This window comes from Pelodiscus sinensis, chromosome 16 (genome assembly GCF_049634645.1).
Source record: "Pelodiscus sinensis isolate JC-2024 chromosome 16, ASM4963464v1, whole genome shotgun sequence".
Classification (NCBI taxonomy): domain Eukaryota; kingdom Metazoa; phylum Chordata; order Testudines; family Trionychidae; genus Pelodiscus; species Pelodiscus sinensis.
This window is the reverse complement of record NC_134726.1, coordinates 23,497,086-23,510,757: the sequence shown is the minus strand read 5'-3', so window position 1 is coordinate 23,510,757 and position 13,672 is coordinate 23,497,086. Positions and strand designations below refer to the sequence as shown.

The 13,672-nt window shown below is 40.7% G+C and overlaps 1 protein-coding gene across 1 annotated transcript; it reads left to right on the top strand.

Annotated features, from left to right (window-relative positions):
* The first annotated feature begins 7,598 nt into the window (after positions 1-7,598).
* On the top strand, positions 7,599-12,692 carry LOC102450121 (parvalbumin beta). The gene is made up of 5 exons (XM_006112816.4): positions 7,599-7,741; positions 9,563-9,630; positions 10,474-10,606; positions 10,986-11,095; positions 12,508-12,692. Exons 2-5 carry the CDS (start codon positions 9,570-9,572, stop codon positions 12,531-12,533), a joined length of 330 nt encoding a protein of 109 aa, XP_006112878.1. The 5' UTR covers positions 7,599-7,741; positions 9,563-9,569; the 3' UTR covers positions 12,534-12,692.
* The last annotated feature ends 980 nt before the right edge of the window (positions 12,693-13,672 follow it).

The following is a 13,672-nucleotide window of genomic DNA, read 5'->3' as shown; positions in this document are numbered from 1 at the left end:
TCACTCTTTCTTCTGCAAAATGCCCAGAACAGTTTGGGGACATCAGAGAATGGTAACATCTACAGATGACTTATATAACAGTAGAAGACTTACCCAGTGTTCCGTGGGTCCTTAACTCAAATACATTTTGTTTTTCTTCATTTCAATCATTGCTCTGGGGATGAAGGATTCAGTACACAGCCAGTCCCAAGGAGAGAGACTCTCTCTCACTATAGCAGCCCAGATGAGAATCAACTGCCAATGGCCACTACAGCTGTAGCAGGCACAGCTGGGAGAGGGGTGTATGTCCCATGGCTGGGGGACAGACAAGACACGGACAAATAGACACACAAACAAGCTCTCTGAAATATATAATGGATAGTTGCCCCTTTCTCCACCCCTGCTCCCTTCTGGCCCAATGGAGTTATAGTTGTCCCGATCCCCACCTCTGGCCCCTTGCTACCCCTGTGGTCATTCTGCAGTATAACTTCCCTCCTTCCAGACCCCTCCCTTTGCATTTTATGAGAAACAATCGTATTCCAGGCACGTTCCACTGTCCTGGCATAACCAAACCCTTTCCTCTTATTATAATTTAAAGCAAGGTAACAGCATATCAGATTTGGTATCCTAGCTCTTACCATTTAGGAGGAGTTTTTGAACATATGGACTCACAAATGGCCAGATATGCAAATTTCTAAAATCTATAGTAAGATATGGTCAATTTCCAGATTTATTATTACACCTGGCTGTTCTCTAGCTGAGTGAGGGCTGTTTTAAGAGCATTTGTAAGGTCTTTTTTCTTCTTTATCAGATTTGGCTACTTTTTTCATGCCTGGACACTTTGGAGCTAGGTTCTTGTCCAAAATCAGAACAGAAGTACTGAGTTGTCTTCCCATCAGGAGTTGTGTTAGACTGTATCCAGTTGGTGCTATTGGTGCTGATCTGGGAAAGGATGAAGAGTGGAGAGGAGCCATCTCATTTTTTTCTCAGTAAGGAAGAGGAAAGATTTTTTTCCTCTTTTGAAAATGGTGTCAGCTGCTCCCTCCTCCGTTTCTCCCAAAAACGTCTCTGGTTTCTAAGGCACTGGGAGAGACGTCTGCTTGGCCCTTCCAGCAGCCCTGATTGCTGCTCTTCCCCAGAAAGTGGGCAAATGGGTAAGTGAGCCAATTAGTGGGGATTCTCCTGGGGCAAGACTGGAAATCAGCATCTTACATTTCATTGAGATACAGATTGGTGAGACTCTGGAGCACAAAAGTCATGTGCTTCCTTCAAGAAATAAGGTGAAGTGAGTGGGCAGAATCAGACCAGGCTTCCAAGCGGCCTTCAGACATGCCCCCATAAAGAACATATGGCAGTAATCCAGTCAGAGGGTAATAAAGGCTTCCATTACTGTGACAAGATCTGCATATGTGGGATAAAGTCAGAACTTCCTTGCCAAGTACAGATTACAGGAAGTGCTTCTGGCTACATCTATTTTTTCACCCTTTAAAAGCAGATTAGCATACAGGAAACCTCTAGGACCTTGTTAAGAGAAGGCCTGTTATATTAACACTATACTTTTCTCTAGACATTTCTTCCCAATCATCCTGGATTGCCTTTGTCTGCAGGACTGAGATTTAACCAGTCAATCTTCATCTAGTTAAAGCTTTCGGTAGACAACTGGAAACCAGAAAGGCTGCAATGTCCAGATTTGATGAAAAGGAGAAGTTGCGCTGATGCTTGTCTCTAACGGCTCTGTCATTTAGCTTGCCTCACTGTCTGCCCAAGTAGCCTCATTTAATCAGTGAATGGAGGGGGCTAAAGAACAGAACTTTGTGGTAACTCACAGAAGATACCTCTCAGAACAAAACAGCAATTGCTTCATGTGGTTCTCTGGGGTATCTTAGAAAATTAAAATCGAGTCACTCTAGCATCATTCCATTTTGACTTGCCTTGTCCATAGAAAGGACAAGCAAAACTACATGGTCAATTTGTGAATACTGTATGAAAATTTCCTTTATAATACCTAGTCATTTATAGCCGTATTGAATTCTTATTAATGAGGGAGTTTCACATTGTAGAGCTTCAGTTAATCTTTTGCCTGAGGAACTCCCAGCTTTCTTTCTTTTTCTCTTCAGCATCTGAGGCAGTGAGTTGTAGTTCACGAAAGCTTATGCTCTAACAGGGGTGCAACGTGCTGTCCTGGGGCGGCGGGCATGCAAGATATGACTTTGAGTCCTCCTCTTTTTTCACAGCTCACCTCTGGAAAATTACTAGTTAGCTAACTTTAGTTTTTTTGCCCTATCTTCTCAGTGTATTAGAGTGATTACATAAGTCTGCATAGTTTTTAGTATTCCATTTAAAGATAGGGGTGAAAGTAACTGAAGTTTCTTACAGGTGCTGTCATGTTGCACCCTCCTGGGGGGGGGCAGTCAGGACAGGGAGTTGGGGTAGTGCAGTATGACAGTATGTGTAAGAAATTTAAATATGAGGTGGAGTGTGGGGGCGCCTCAGGGCAGGGAAGCTGGGGGATTCAGGAGTCAGGGCAGGAGGCTAGGAGTGTGGAGGCTCAGGGCAGAGATGTTTGGGGGCTTCAGGAATAAGAGCAGATTGAGAATGGGGGTCTTAGGGTAGGGAGGATATGGGGGTGCAGGAGTCAGGGCAGGGGTTTGAGGTGTGGCGGGGTCAAGGCAGGGAGCTAAGGGTGTTGGGGGCTCAGGGCAGGAGGCTGGAGGTGTAGGTGTGAGTGCAGGAGGGCCAGAGCATCATTTCAGAAGGGCAGGGGAGCTGCAGCCACACATACCAGTTCAGTGCTCCTCTTCCTCTTCCACTGATGATCAGGAGTGAGGGGAAGTGCATAGCTTGTGTGAAGTACTCCTCTGCCCCTCCCCTGGGGAGCCAGGAGCAAGAGAAAGGCACACATGCTGCACACTTTCCCCTCACTCCCTGCTAGCCAGGGGAAGAGAAGAGCAGCAGAGTTCTAGGTACACCCGGCTACAACCCTCCCCCCCCCAAAAGGGTGCGGGGTGGAGATCTAAGAGCTGGGGCAGCCCTGAACTGGGGGGGGCACCCCCCCTCCCAGACATCCTGCCCTTTTCACCTGCCTAGCTGCTGCTTTTTAGCAAGGCAGCCTGCAAAAGAGCTCTGAGAGTCCAGCTGGGAGTAGCTTCAGCTGAGCGTCCCAACCCACTGGCTTCTTTTTGCCAAATGCCACATTGGTGAGTACAGGCTTTCACCTCTGGATATGGGTCCCCCTGTGGCCAAGGGCCTATATGCATGGCATGTCCTGCATGCCCTCTAGTTGCACCCTTGTGTTCTAATACCCTAATAAACTGCTAGTCTTAAAAGCGCCTCCAGACTCTGTTGTTTTAGCTTAAGAAAACTGCTCTTAAAACCTCCCCAGCATTCTATCCTTTTACATCTTGGAAATGTTAGCAAAATTCAGTGAGTGATACTATCCAGCTGCATCTATGGCAATCAGAATTTATGCCAGTGAATTAATTTATCACCTGAACACTATACATGCATTTCATAAATCAACAGAGCAACATACCTGGAAAAAATATGTTCCCTTCAAACAGAGTGAAACATTTTACTTTATTCCCATCAACTAGAGTAATTTGCTAGTAAAAGCCACTGTGAAAGTCACTAGCTTGTCCACATGCACTCATCATGACTAAATAACAGAGACTAACATTTTCTCTTTGCATTGTTCTGTAGTCTATAATAAACCCTGAAATCATCAGGCAATCTGGACATCAATTCAAGTGGTAATGCTCATGAGCTACAATACAAATACTATACTTGTATAGAAAGGACAATGCCCTTTTCTGTCCTTTCAGCTCACTGATCCTTTAAATATTTGAACAACTAAATTATTATTATTGATGCACTATTTGATTAAACCAGGATTAGCATTAAAATGCTGGATGAATTCTTGTTTCTAAAGACTTAATGCTTCTATATCCAAAACCATTACATCTGATGAAGTCACTTCCATTTGTATTCATCTTATTTTTCTATGGTCCTCATTCTGATTATTGTTAGAGCTCTGTAGGGATATAAAATCCTGTATAATTTGTTAACTGATTAAACATATTGTTTAACTGGTTAACTGATTAAAGGGAGTGGGGAGACTGTTCTAGCTACCTTTGGGCTGGAGTGCCTGCCCCTCCCCACTGAAGCCAGTGCTGCTCCAGCATTTACAAGTTCAACACTATCAGCTTGGGCTTGAATAAAGATTTTAACTGGTTAACACGTTACAAAGGCAATTTTCCCTGCCTTTGATATTTGCATTTACACATCAAAAGCTATGTATGGGACACATCCAGCCTGACTAAAGTAGCATCATTAACACTGGTCCTACAATTGACAGGTAATTGCTTTTGATATTACATATCTTCCTAGATTCTGTAATTTCCACTACAACTCATCTGATGAAGTGGGTTTTACCCACAAAAGCTCATGTTAGAATATATTTATTAGTCTAAAGTGCAACAGAGTAAGATTTGGCTCTTTCTAGGTAGGAAGGTTGTAATTAGTAGTTTGATTAAAGTCAATGGGAGGTGCGAGTGCTCAGTACCTCTTAAAATCAGTTACGTTGTAAGTATGTGGCTTCAGAGAGTTACTTAAATTTACTATCATACAGTAAATTATCTAACAATAGTTATCAACTCTGCACAAAATAAGTCAAATCTTATTTGATTTTCATGCACTGGTTCCTGCCAGCAAGGCAGCTCTTCGTATGCTTCTCTTGCACTACTTCGTTGAAAGAAAAAAACCTTAGTATAAATATTCCCATGTATTCAGTTACTGTCTGCCTGCTAGAGTCCTGGGGCAGTTACTGAAAGTTGTGACTCTCCAGTCACGTTCACAGAAAGTAAAACTTCTGCCTAGAGTTGAATAAAATAGAAAACCTAGAATGTCTGTTAAACAAGCAGGATAATGCACTGGCATAATAAAACATTATTTAATTTCTTTTGTCTTGTAGGACCCCAAATTTTTTACAAGCCAAAGGAATACTTTTTTTTTCACTCAACAAATAGTATTGATTATAATATGGTTAACTAAGTCGGGCATCTGGTAGGATTTCTATTCCCTCATTAGATGAGTGCAGAGACAATTTTCAATCCAGTGTTAAAAGCTGTGTGTGTGTGCATGCCAGCTGGGGAGTGCTCTGTCCCCCTCTAGTGGCACCTATTCAACTTCAAGATAAATGAATCTGCTATAGCGTTGGCTAAGAGCATGTGGCTTTTAGCCCATGTAGTAGAGGTCCATGGATTTAGCTCTTGAGGTCCCAGGTTTGATCACACCTGCTGACTACTGGGGGTCCATCAATGTTTCATATGTGCAGCTATAAAATGCAGCTTTTTACAAAAATTCCCACCTAGGATTTTGAAATTCACTTTACATGAACATCCCAGGTAATGAAACACAAAAGAGATGCAAGAGAGGCCTAAGCTAATTAATTGAAAATGAGAATGTATAATCACAAAAAAGTTTGCAGTATTTGCCTAACTGCAACATACAAGAATCACCACACTAGTGAGATGCAGCCACCTCTGGGGTAAAGGGGGACAACAGGAATATATTATGCAACTGTATAGCAAACAACAGTTAGAGGAATGAAGAAGGGGGGAAGAAAGGAGGATTTTGATGGCATCACAGATCCTGATTTCCCAAAGACAGCAACTAAATGGCCTCTAAAATGTGGCCTTTCAATGTGGGGAGAGGAGGCACTAGCAGGGTTAAAATCATAATCAAGACTGAAGACCTGAAATGGAAAGAGAATAGTATTTATACCATTGCTTCTTCATGTGTTAAACAAGAAATCCAATAGCAGGCAAAGAGATGTAAGAGGACTGAAATGGTGCAGGTCTCTGAGTCTAAGCTGTCCCTAAGAAGGAATCTGTCTGTCTGTAGGGGATCATCCTTTCCTTACTTCCTGCTGCTTCCTAATGCTACACAGATCTTCCTCCCCCTGCTAAATTAAGTGTCTGCTGAAAGGCTATTAACGGGCTTTGATGCAAAAAAATAAAAATCAGCCAGACAGACAGATGTGTTTTGTAGGCTCTAGAGTAGCACTTGCTGCTAAAATGGCTTTTGGGGGCTGGCTGTAAATAGTGTTACATGATCTCTGTGCATTTCATCCTGACAGCCACTGCACGTGTTTTAGATCTCTGCTGCCTCCAACTTCAGTGCAAACCAGGCTCCGAAATTTGCCAGAGTCTGGCCAATAATTCAACTGTCTGTGGGCTGTAAATCATAGGATTCAGGATCCGTCCTTCAAATTACAGTAAGCAAAAGGAATCAACTGGCTACAAACCATTGGAAAACAAAAACACATTTGTGTGCTCAAGTGATTCACTCACTTAAGCACAGAAAAATGGTTATGGACCACAGGCACTAAAACAAATAGTAGTAATCAATGCTATTTTTAAACAGAAGAACAGGGTGAAGGGTTAACATATGTGGAATTAGCTTTTAGCAAGATGAGATGCTATTGCTTCAAAAATTGAAAGCATCCTCTGACATAGACATCCCAGGTTCAAATTCTCATTTATACTCATACCATCCCAGAGTTTGCCTTTCTCCTTAACATAGTTTCATTAGTCAGTATCATGCCACACATTTGTACAATGGCGCAATGTTGGCAATCTTCTAATTTTAAAAAATGGGATAATTTTTCTAGAAATCAGCTATACCTAGGTACTACAGTATTTGCACATTACATCTCAGGAAAGAAAATTCAAACAATTTAATTGTTTCTCATATATTTAAATATTTGAAAATGTACCATAGCACTAAGTAACTCTGGAAAACAGCAATGCAGAAAAAATTAAGATTAGATCATAAAACAGCTTAAAATGGGGGAAAAAAAGTTCCTTCCAGAGGACCTCCTGCAGTGAGGTTTTGGAAAGTTTCTCCTCTTTTTTGAATTATAAAAGCAGATCCCTCTAGCAAAAGCTCAGAGGTTTTCATTCAGAGACAGCTGAGTAGATCAGACCCTCTCTATTATTCAGACATAACACAGCTAAACATGAGTGCTGCTTCTTAACTTTAAAGAATTCTCAACTTCTGATTAGGGACAAACCGAATTCTTCAACCATTACAGAATTAGATGCTTGTTGCTGGTCAGACAGACTAGTGTAATATTATTTTAACAATTGCAGCAACACATTTGCTGTTTCTAAGAGACAATAGCCCAATAATCTTTGTGAAAATGACTATTATTCTTCTATTATACCCAAAATTTCAGCATAGCAATATTCCGTGCACGAGTAGACATTAATTTCCTTCTTTGGCAGGCCAACGCTTAAGCCTTTAACCCCAAGCGTTGTCTACAGCTAATATAACAAGTTATCACATTAAAAAGTTTATCGAATGCATCTCATCAAGATTCACTCTAGCTTCAGTTCATCTAAGTACTAGGATCAAATGTATTACATTGTTTGTTTGTGGCCTAGATCATATGAAGAAGTTGATATTTTTTGCTTAAATCAGAAGAAATTTAATACAACACAGTCCTTTCCACATATCTTGCCACTTATCTTATTTCGTTTGCAAATATCATATGTATTCTCTTGAGATAAAAATAGTGTAAGATGATTAGTTAGGCAAGTTCATTTGACACCATTCCCCCTTCATGACGCTGAAATCTAAAATCTGTATATGGTATACAACTTAAAGTATATATAAGCAAGCTCAGCTCTGCTGGAGACACACAGCAAGTGCTTTCCTTCCAACTCGATTGCCTCCTTATCTAGGCAAGAAGACCACAAAGGTAAGACCATTAGAACCTCTGCTTTTGGAAAAAGAAAAGCAAATTGCTCCATAAATTGAAAGAACCCAGGCAATTAAAAACAAAACCTTGTAAATGCCTACAGTCTACTCTACTTTTGCAATCTAGAGTAGAATGAACTCAGTGATCAGACTAGTGGGAGGAAATGGCAGCCATGGTGCGCCTCTCAGAAGTAAAGGCATGTTCCAATTCGTTTTTCTCCTCTTTATCCCCTCTCTCTCTCGGTTAAAAAAAAACAGCAATGAGAAGTGGGAGACTGGTATGACTCCCTGTTACCCTTCCTGAGTTCTGAGCAAAGGGTAATAAATATTTACAAGAATTCACAAATTCACTGAGATAAATTCAGTGCTACAGAAGCGGAAGAAACAACAATGGAAAAATTTAATTGGAGATGCACTCACTGAAACCAGTAGGGAATTTGCCTTGTTGTCTCTTTGCTCTCTCTGAAGAACCTGCAAGAAAGGACTAAGCAGATCTAAATGATTAACTGTTTATTTCCTCCCTCAGAAATCAGTTTGGATTGAGGTACCAACCGATTGCCTGAGCAAGTTTCTAGTTTATGCAGATCTCATTAACAGGGTACCATCTTCTCCCACATCCATATGCCTTGAAAGGAAAATAAAAGGGGAAACATTTAATTTTTCTATATGTATTTTATACAGGAATAAGATTTTTTTGGGAAAGCACTGGGATGGGACTTGGGAGATCTGGATTCTATTCCTAGCTCTGCCACAACCATCTCTGTGACCCTCAAAGTCACTTCCCTGTGCCTCAGTTGCCCATCCATAAGTAATATGTACCTACTTCATAGAAATGTTGTGATTCTTAACTCCGTCATAATTCATAATTGATATATTCTGAAATCTACAATGGAGAACACTATAGCAATGTAATGATATTCATATTAAATTATATGCCTGTGAATAGACTAGACTGGGAGTTAAGGCCTCAGCTGCTTTTTGGTAATCAACAGGCAGCTTTGTCAGACAGAACCTCTGGAGTTGTCTTTGCTTCAGGGGGGAGAAAGGGATCTGTGTTAAAAACTGATGTTTCAGAAGAAACTGGCTTTCCTCCTCCAGTCTTCAAAGGTTTGTTCTCAGCACACCAATTTACCAAAATGAATAAAAATCCAGCTCAGTCTGCTCTGTGCTGAGCCAAAGCAGCCCTATGTGTTTAAGATGAACAGTTGTCTAGACAGCTACCATGAGAGCGAATCTTCTATAGAATCATAAATGCAACAGGCCAAGTTCATCTCTGGTGGAATTCAATTGACCACAGTGGAGCTAGGTTGAATTTAGTCCTGTGTATTTAGTCATTTAAAATTAAATCAGAATAAATGTTCATTTTATTTTTTTTCAATTTTTAAAAAGATCAGCCCATTTAATAATACTCGTGATTTTATTTTAGCTCCAAGAACTACATCAGGGATAAATATGGCCCTTTGTGTTATGTATTCTGTAGAGTCATTTTGATTATGTATTAATACATTTTAAATGAGTAATAATCTACTTCTAGGGAAACCATACACTTTTGGGGTCCTAGACACTTTTGACTTGCTCTTGCCCCTTGCTCTCCACACATATTTGGCCCTACATCCTGTCATGTGGAATTCCACACTCATTCTCCAGCTTCAAGTGGAAGCACCTGCTGCAGACATCTGTTACTGTGTGCTCCATTTACAATTAGATGAATAATATATCCTTTATCAGACATGGTCGCACCAGCAACTTCAAACAGAGCCCCTGTGTGAAAGAGATGGAGATATTATTTTAATGACTAAATAGCTCACTCTTCTTTTTACAGTTCAGCAATGGCTATGACTGATATCCTCTCTGCTAAAGATATTGAAGCTGCTCTTTCCAGCTGCCAGGGTAAGATGTGGTCCCTCTGCAATGAGGAGACATACATTATTTTTATACCTTAATAGGCTATAACTATGATTTTCTCTATAGTAGCTGCATTACAAGGTAGCCTCCTGAATTCAAAAAGACCTATAAATGTGTACAGCAAACTGGCATTAAAGAACCACATCCTCAGCTGGTATAAATGTGATGTAGTTCCATTGACTTCTGTTGCATTATGCCAATCTTATACCACTTGAGGATTTGTCCCTAATTATTTGCTCACTGGGGCCAATCTTGTAGAGTTAACCCCACATTTATGACTGTAGATGAATTATGTGCCAGGACTGAGTGAAGCTGGAGAAAGGGCTTTGGGATTGGCTGAAAGGCTTTATGTCAGTCAAATGCACATACTCTAAATGTTTATTTTAATTGCCTGTGAGGTAGATTGAAACAAGTTTCAGGGTCTTTGCTGAATGTCCAGTCTAACAAGAAACATGAATGGCCACAGAATAGCCAACCATAGGCCTACAGTCATTAGAAGGGGAACATAAGAATGACCATCCTGGGTCAGATGAAAGGTCCATCTAGCCAGTACCCTATCTTCCAACAGTGGCCAATGCCAGATGCCCCAGAGGAAGTGAACAGAAAAGGCAATCACCACATGATCCCTCTCCTGCCATCCATATCCAGCTTAATGGGAAGCACCATTAAGATCATGTCTAGCATGCTGCACTGAGGAACAAAAGCAACAGGAGCTGAACTGAGCACTGAGCCTGGCCCCCCAGACAGTATGGGGATGAGTGCCTTAGAAATACGTAGTAATAACCTTAAGAGAAAAGATTTTAAACAACAGGTGTTTGTTTCTTCCAGCTGCTGACTCTTTCAACTACAAGTCTTTCTTCTCCAAGGTCGGTCTAAAAGGCAAGTCTACTGACCAGGTAAAGAAAATTTTTGGAATCCTTGACCAGGACAAGAGCGGCTTCATTGAGGAAGATGAGCTTCAGTAAGTATAGCTTAGTTGCTGTGAATTGTTAGATGTAGGTTTGTAGATGTTCTCTGTGTCCTGTAATCAGCTGCTACTTTTAAAGAAACACCCACATCTTGGCTATCTCTGAATGGGGTTTTAACATCAGCTTGTGAACTTCCATTTAAAATACAGTTGGGAATTGCCACATACATTAAGATTAGACATTGTTCAGGATGTTGAATTAAGTGAGAGATAGAAATGTTGAACTACAAAAGCCATCTCAGAGAACAGAGAGTGTCTCAGAACTCTGTGCACAGAACTCTGGGGCCATAACCTGACTTCTGTAGTACAAATAACACACAAAAATGTGTCTCTCTCTCCTTCCTTTTTTTTTTTTTTTTTTTTATTATTTCAGGCTGTTCCTGAAGAATTTCTCCTCAGGTGCCAGAGCTCTAACTGATGCGGAGACCAAGGCTTTTATGGCTGCAGGTGACACTGACGGTGATGGCAAAATTGGAGTGGATGGTAAGTTGTTGGGGTTTTTTTTTTCAGTGTGATCTTCAGGAAGTTTTGTATTCTTCAAATATGCATGTTCAAGCTGAGAGTAAATTTACAGCATTGATAATTAGGTGGAGGAATAGGGTCCCATTTCCCTCTGAAACAGGTTTTACACAAGTATATTTTCATATTGATACTAGAATCCATGACAGCAGAATCAGGCCCCATTTAGAGCCTGATCCTGCCCCTGTAATGTGAATGAGAGTTTTGCCATTGCTTTCAGCGGATACAAGCTCAGGCCCCTAAATTCTAAAGGCCTGATTTCCCAGAGGTGCTGACAACTAGTAGCTCCTATGGACTTAACAGCAGTTATGGGAGCTCTGCACATCAGACCACAGTTGAATGCTCAACCTATACTCCGTAACACAGTAAAAAGACTGACTGTGCTTTTTTAAAAGGATTCCACAATTGCTGTACTGCATTTAAACACTCAGCACACATTCAGAGTCAGTCTGACAATATTTGTGCTAGGGAATAATCTAATCATTGCAAATTTCACTGGGCAGCACTTCTATGGGAACTAGACCAAATTACCTTTATTAAAAAAGGGGGGGGGGAGATAGGGTCTGGTTGAGCAATTCCTTTTTGAGCTTGCAGGGAAGCACATAAGATCATGTACTAGAGATAAAGTAGTTGAAAACTGGGCCATCTCAGTCAGACTAGGACAGGTGGCAACAACCCTAACAGACACACGTGCTAATCTTAGCTGGAGTTTGGGAGGAGAAGCAGGAATGTGCTTCTGCAGCAGCTCTTGTAGCTTCTACTTATAAATCCCAAATAGGACATAATCTTATGCAGCTCTCAGGCAGCTCCTTAATGATAACTCTTCTCACTGTGGAACTATGTCACTGCAAACATTCAGTGCCTCGTTTGGAAGTTACAAAAGCAAGAAAATTCAGACTAAAGGTGACAGCTCTATCCAAATTCACTCTCTTTCATCTTGGCTGTTGCAACACATTCAGGATGCATGGCAAACTCCCACTCCAGCTGGAAACCCTCATCAGTGAAAAAAGTAAATTCAGTTTTAACTCAGGATTTCCTAAGAATATGAATTTATAGATCCATTCTTCATCGCAGCATGCTGTGCAGTCTGTTTTAAGGAGTGAACATCTGTTGCACCCTCCTGAGTTTCAAGATAGCAGTATTAGATGTGTTGTTCTCTATCTGCAAAATCAATGAGGATTCCTTGTCAGATACAAGTGGGTTTTTGCACACCAAAGCTTATGCCCAAATCAATCTGTTAGAATTTAGCAGTTGTTATAACAACTTTGTGGGCCCTCATTTAGGATTTCTGGAGAGTTTTCTCCATTCACTCCAGAAGCTCTAACTGCTTTCATCTAGTTTTATTCCCTGCTTTTCTCGTTTTCTTTCTCTAACAGAATTCCAAGCTCTGGTGAAAGCATAAAGAGCATTAGACCAAAAGCAACAATGGACAGTCTCTTCAAATTCCCTCCTCCAACAAGCACCTCACAATCAGCACATATTTGTACATTTTTATATTGTCTCACGGCATTAGTAAAATGCCTGTATGTTAACTCCACATATGGGACTGTTAAGAGATCATCTTGCAATGTACAGGTATTTTGGTCATGTGGCATTGTTTTCAGTGTAAAAGCAGGCACTTTGTGATTTTCGACCACTCACAATGTTGAAGTTGTGGCTGGAAGAAGGAAAAAATTATTAAAAACTCTGGAAAAAAAAACCTGTCGTCTTTTATTCTCTCTGTTCAAATCTGCCTTTCCAAGTTCCCAGACCACCCACCTCAGAAACACTTTTGATTAGCTTAAACAATATGACATTTTTTAGTGCTTAATTGCTCTGATTAGGTTGAGTTTTGTTTCTGCTTAATTCTATGATCCTTGAGGAAAGGGGATGCTAACAAGGTATCTAAAAATAATCTCTATTCAGTCCCAGCTGTGAGACTTTCAGAGAAAAAACATAAGAGGAGTTGACACATAGCTCATAGCAGGGAATAAATTCCTGGTTAATTTAAAAAGCAAGTGGTAAGCTATAGCCTATATTGTCAAAAAGTGCTAATAACCTAAAATGTACCTCTCTCAAGGGGCCTTATCTTCCTTTATCTTTATATTAGCATCTACTGTGCAGCAGCTGCTTGGGGAGCAGGGAACCTAGTGCTAATCCCAACTCTGACGGTGTGAAAGGCCATGATCCTGCAACAAGCCACATGTGGGTGGGCCACAGGATCAAGGCTTTGCTGTGTAACCATGAGCATGTCACTTAATCTTGCTGTGCCTGACACCCAGCCGCAATTAACCATTTTCTGCCTGGTAAAAACATTGTGTTTGCTGCAGATGAAAAAGGACTTGGAGTCATTCCTCAAGTCTGTTATCCAATGCCAAAACATAAAAATATCACCAGTGATACATTACTATAGAGTGGCTATTACCCAACCCCTTAATTTATTATAATCAAAACCCCTGAGTGATGTACATTAATATTAGTATTATCCTTAATATTAGCAGGTTAGCTTATATCTGAAAATGATTAAAGCTACTAATTCGTTTGATAAATGTCTTACAGCAG

Excerpts from the sequence above, each read along its gene's own strand:
- LOC102450121 (XM_006112816.4), top strand. The coding sequence starts at position 9,570 with ATGGCTATGACTGATATCCTCTCTGCTAAAGATATTGAAGCTGCTCTT. Across the intron at positions 9,631-10,473 it reads TGCTCTTTCCAGCTGCCAGG|CTGCTGACTCTTTCAACTAC; the intron begins GTAAGATGTGGT and ends TGTTTCTTCCAG. Across the intron at positions 10,607-10,985 it reads ATTGAGGAAGATGAGCTTCA|GCTGTTCCTGAAGAATTTCT; the intron begins GTAAGTATAGCT and ends TTATTATTTCAG.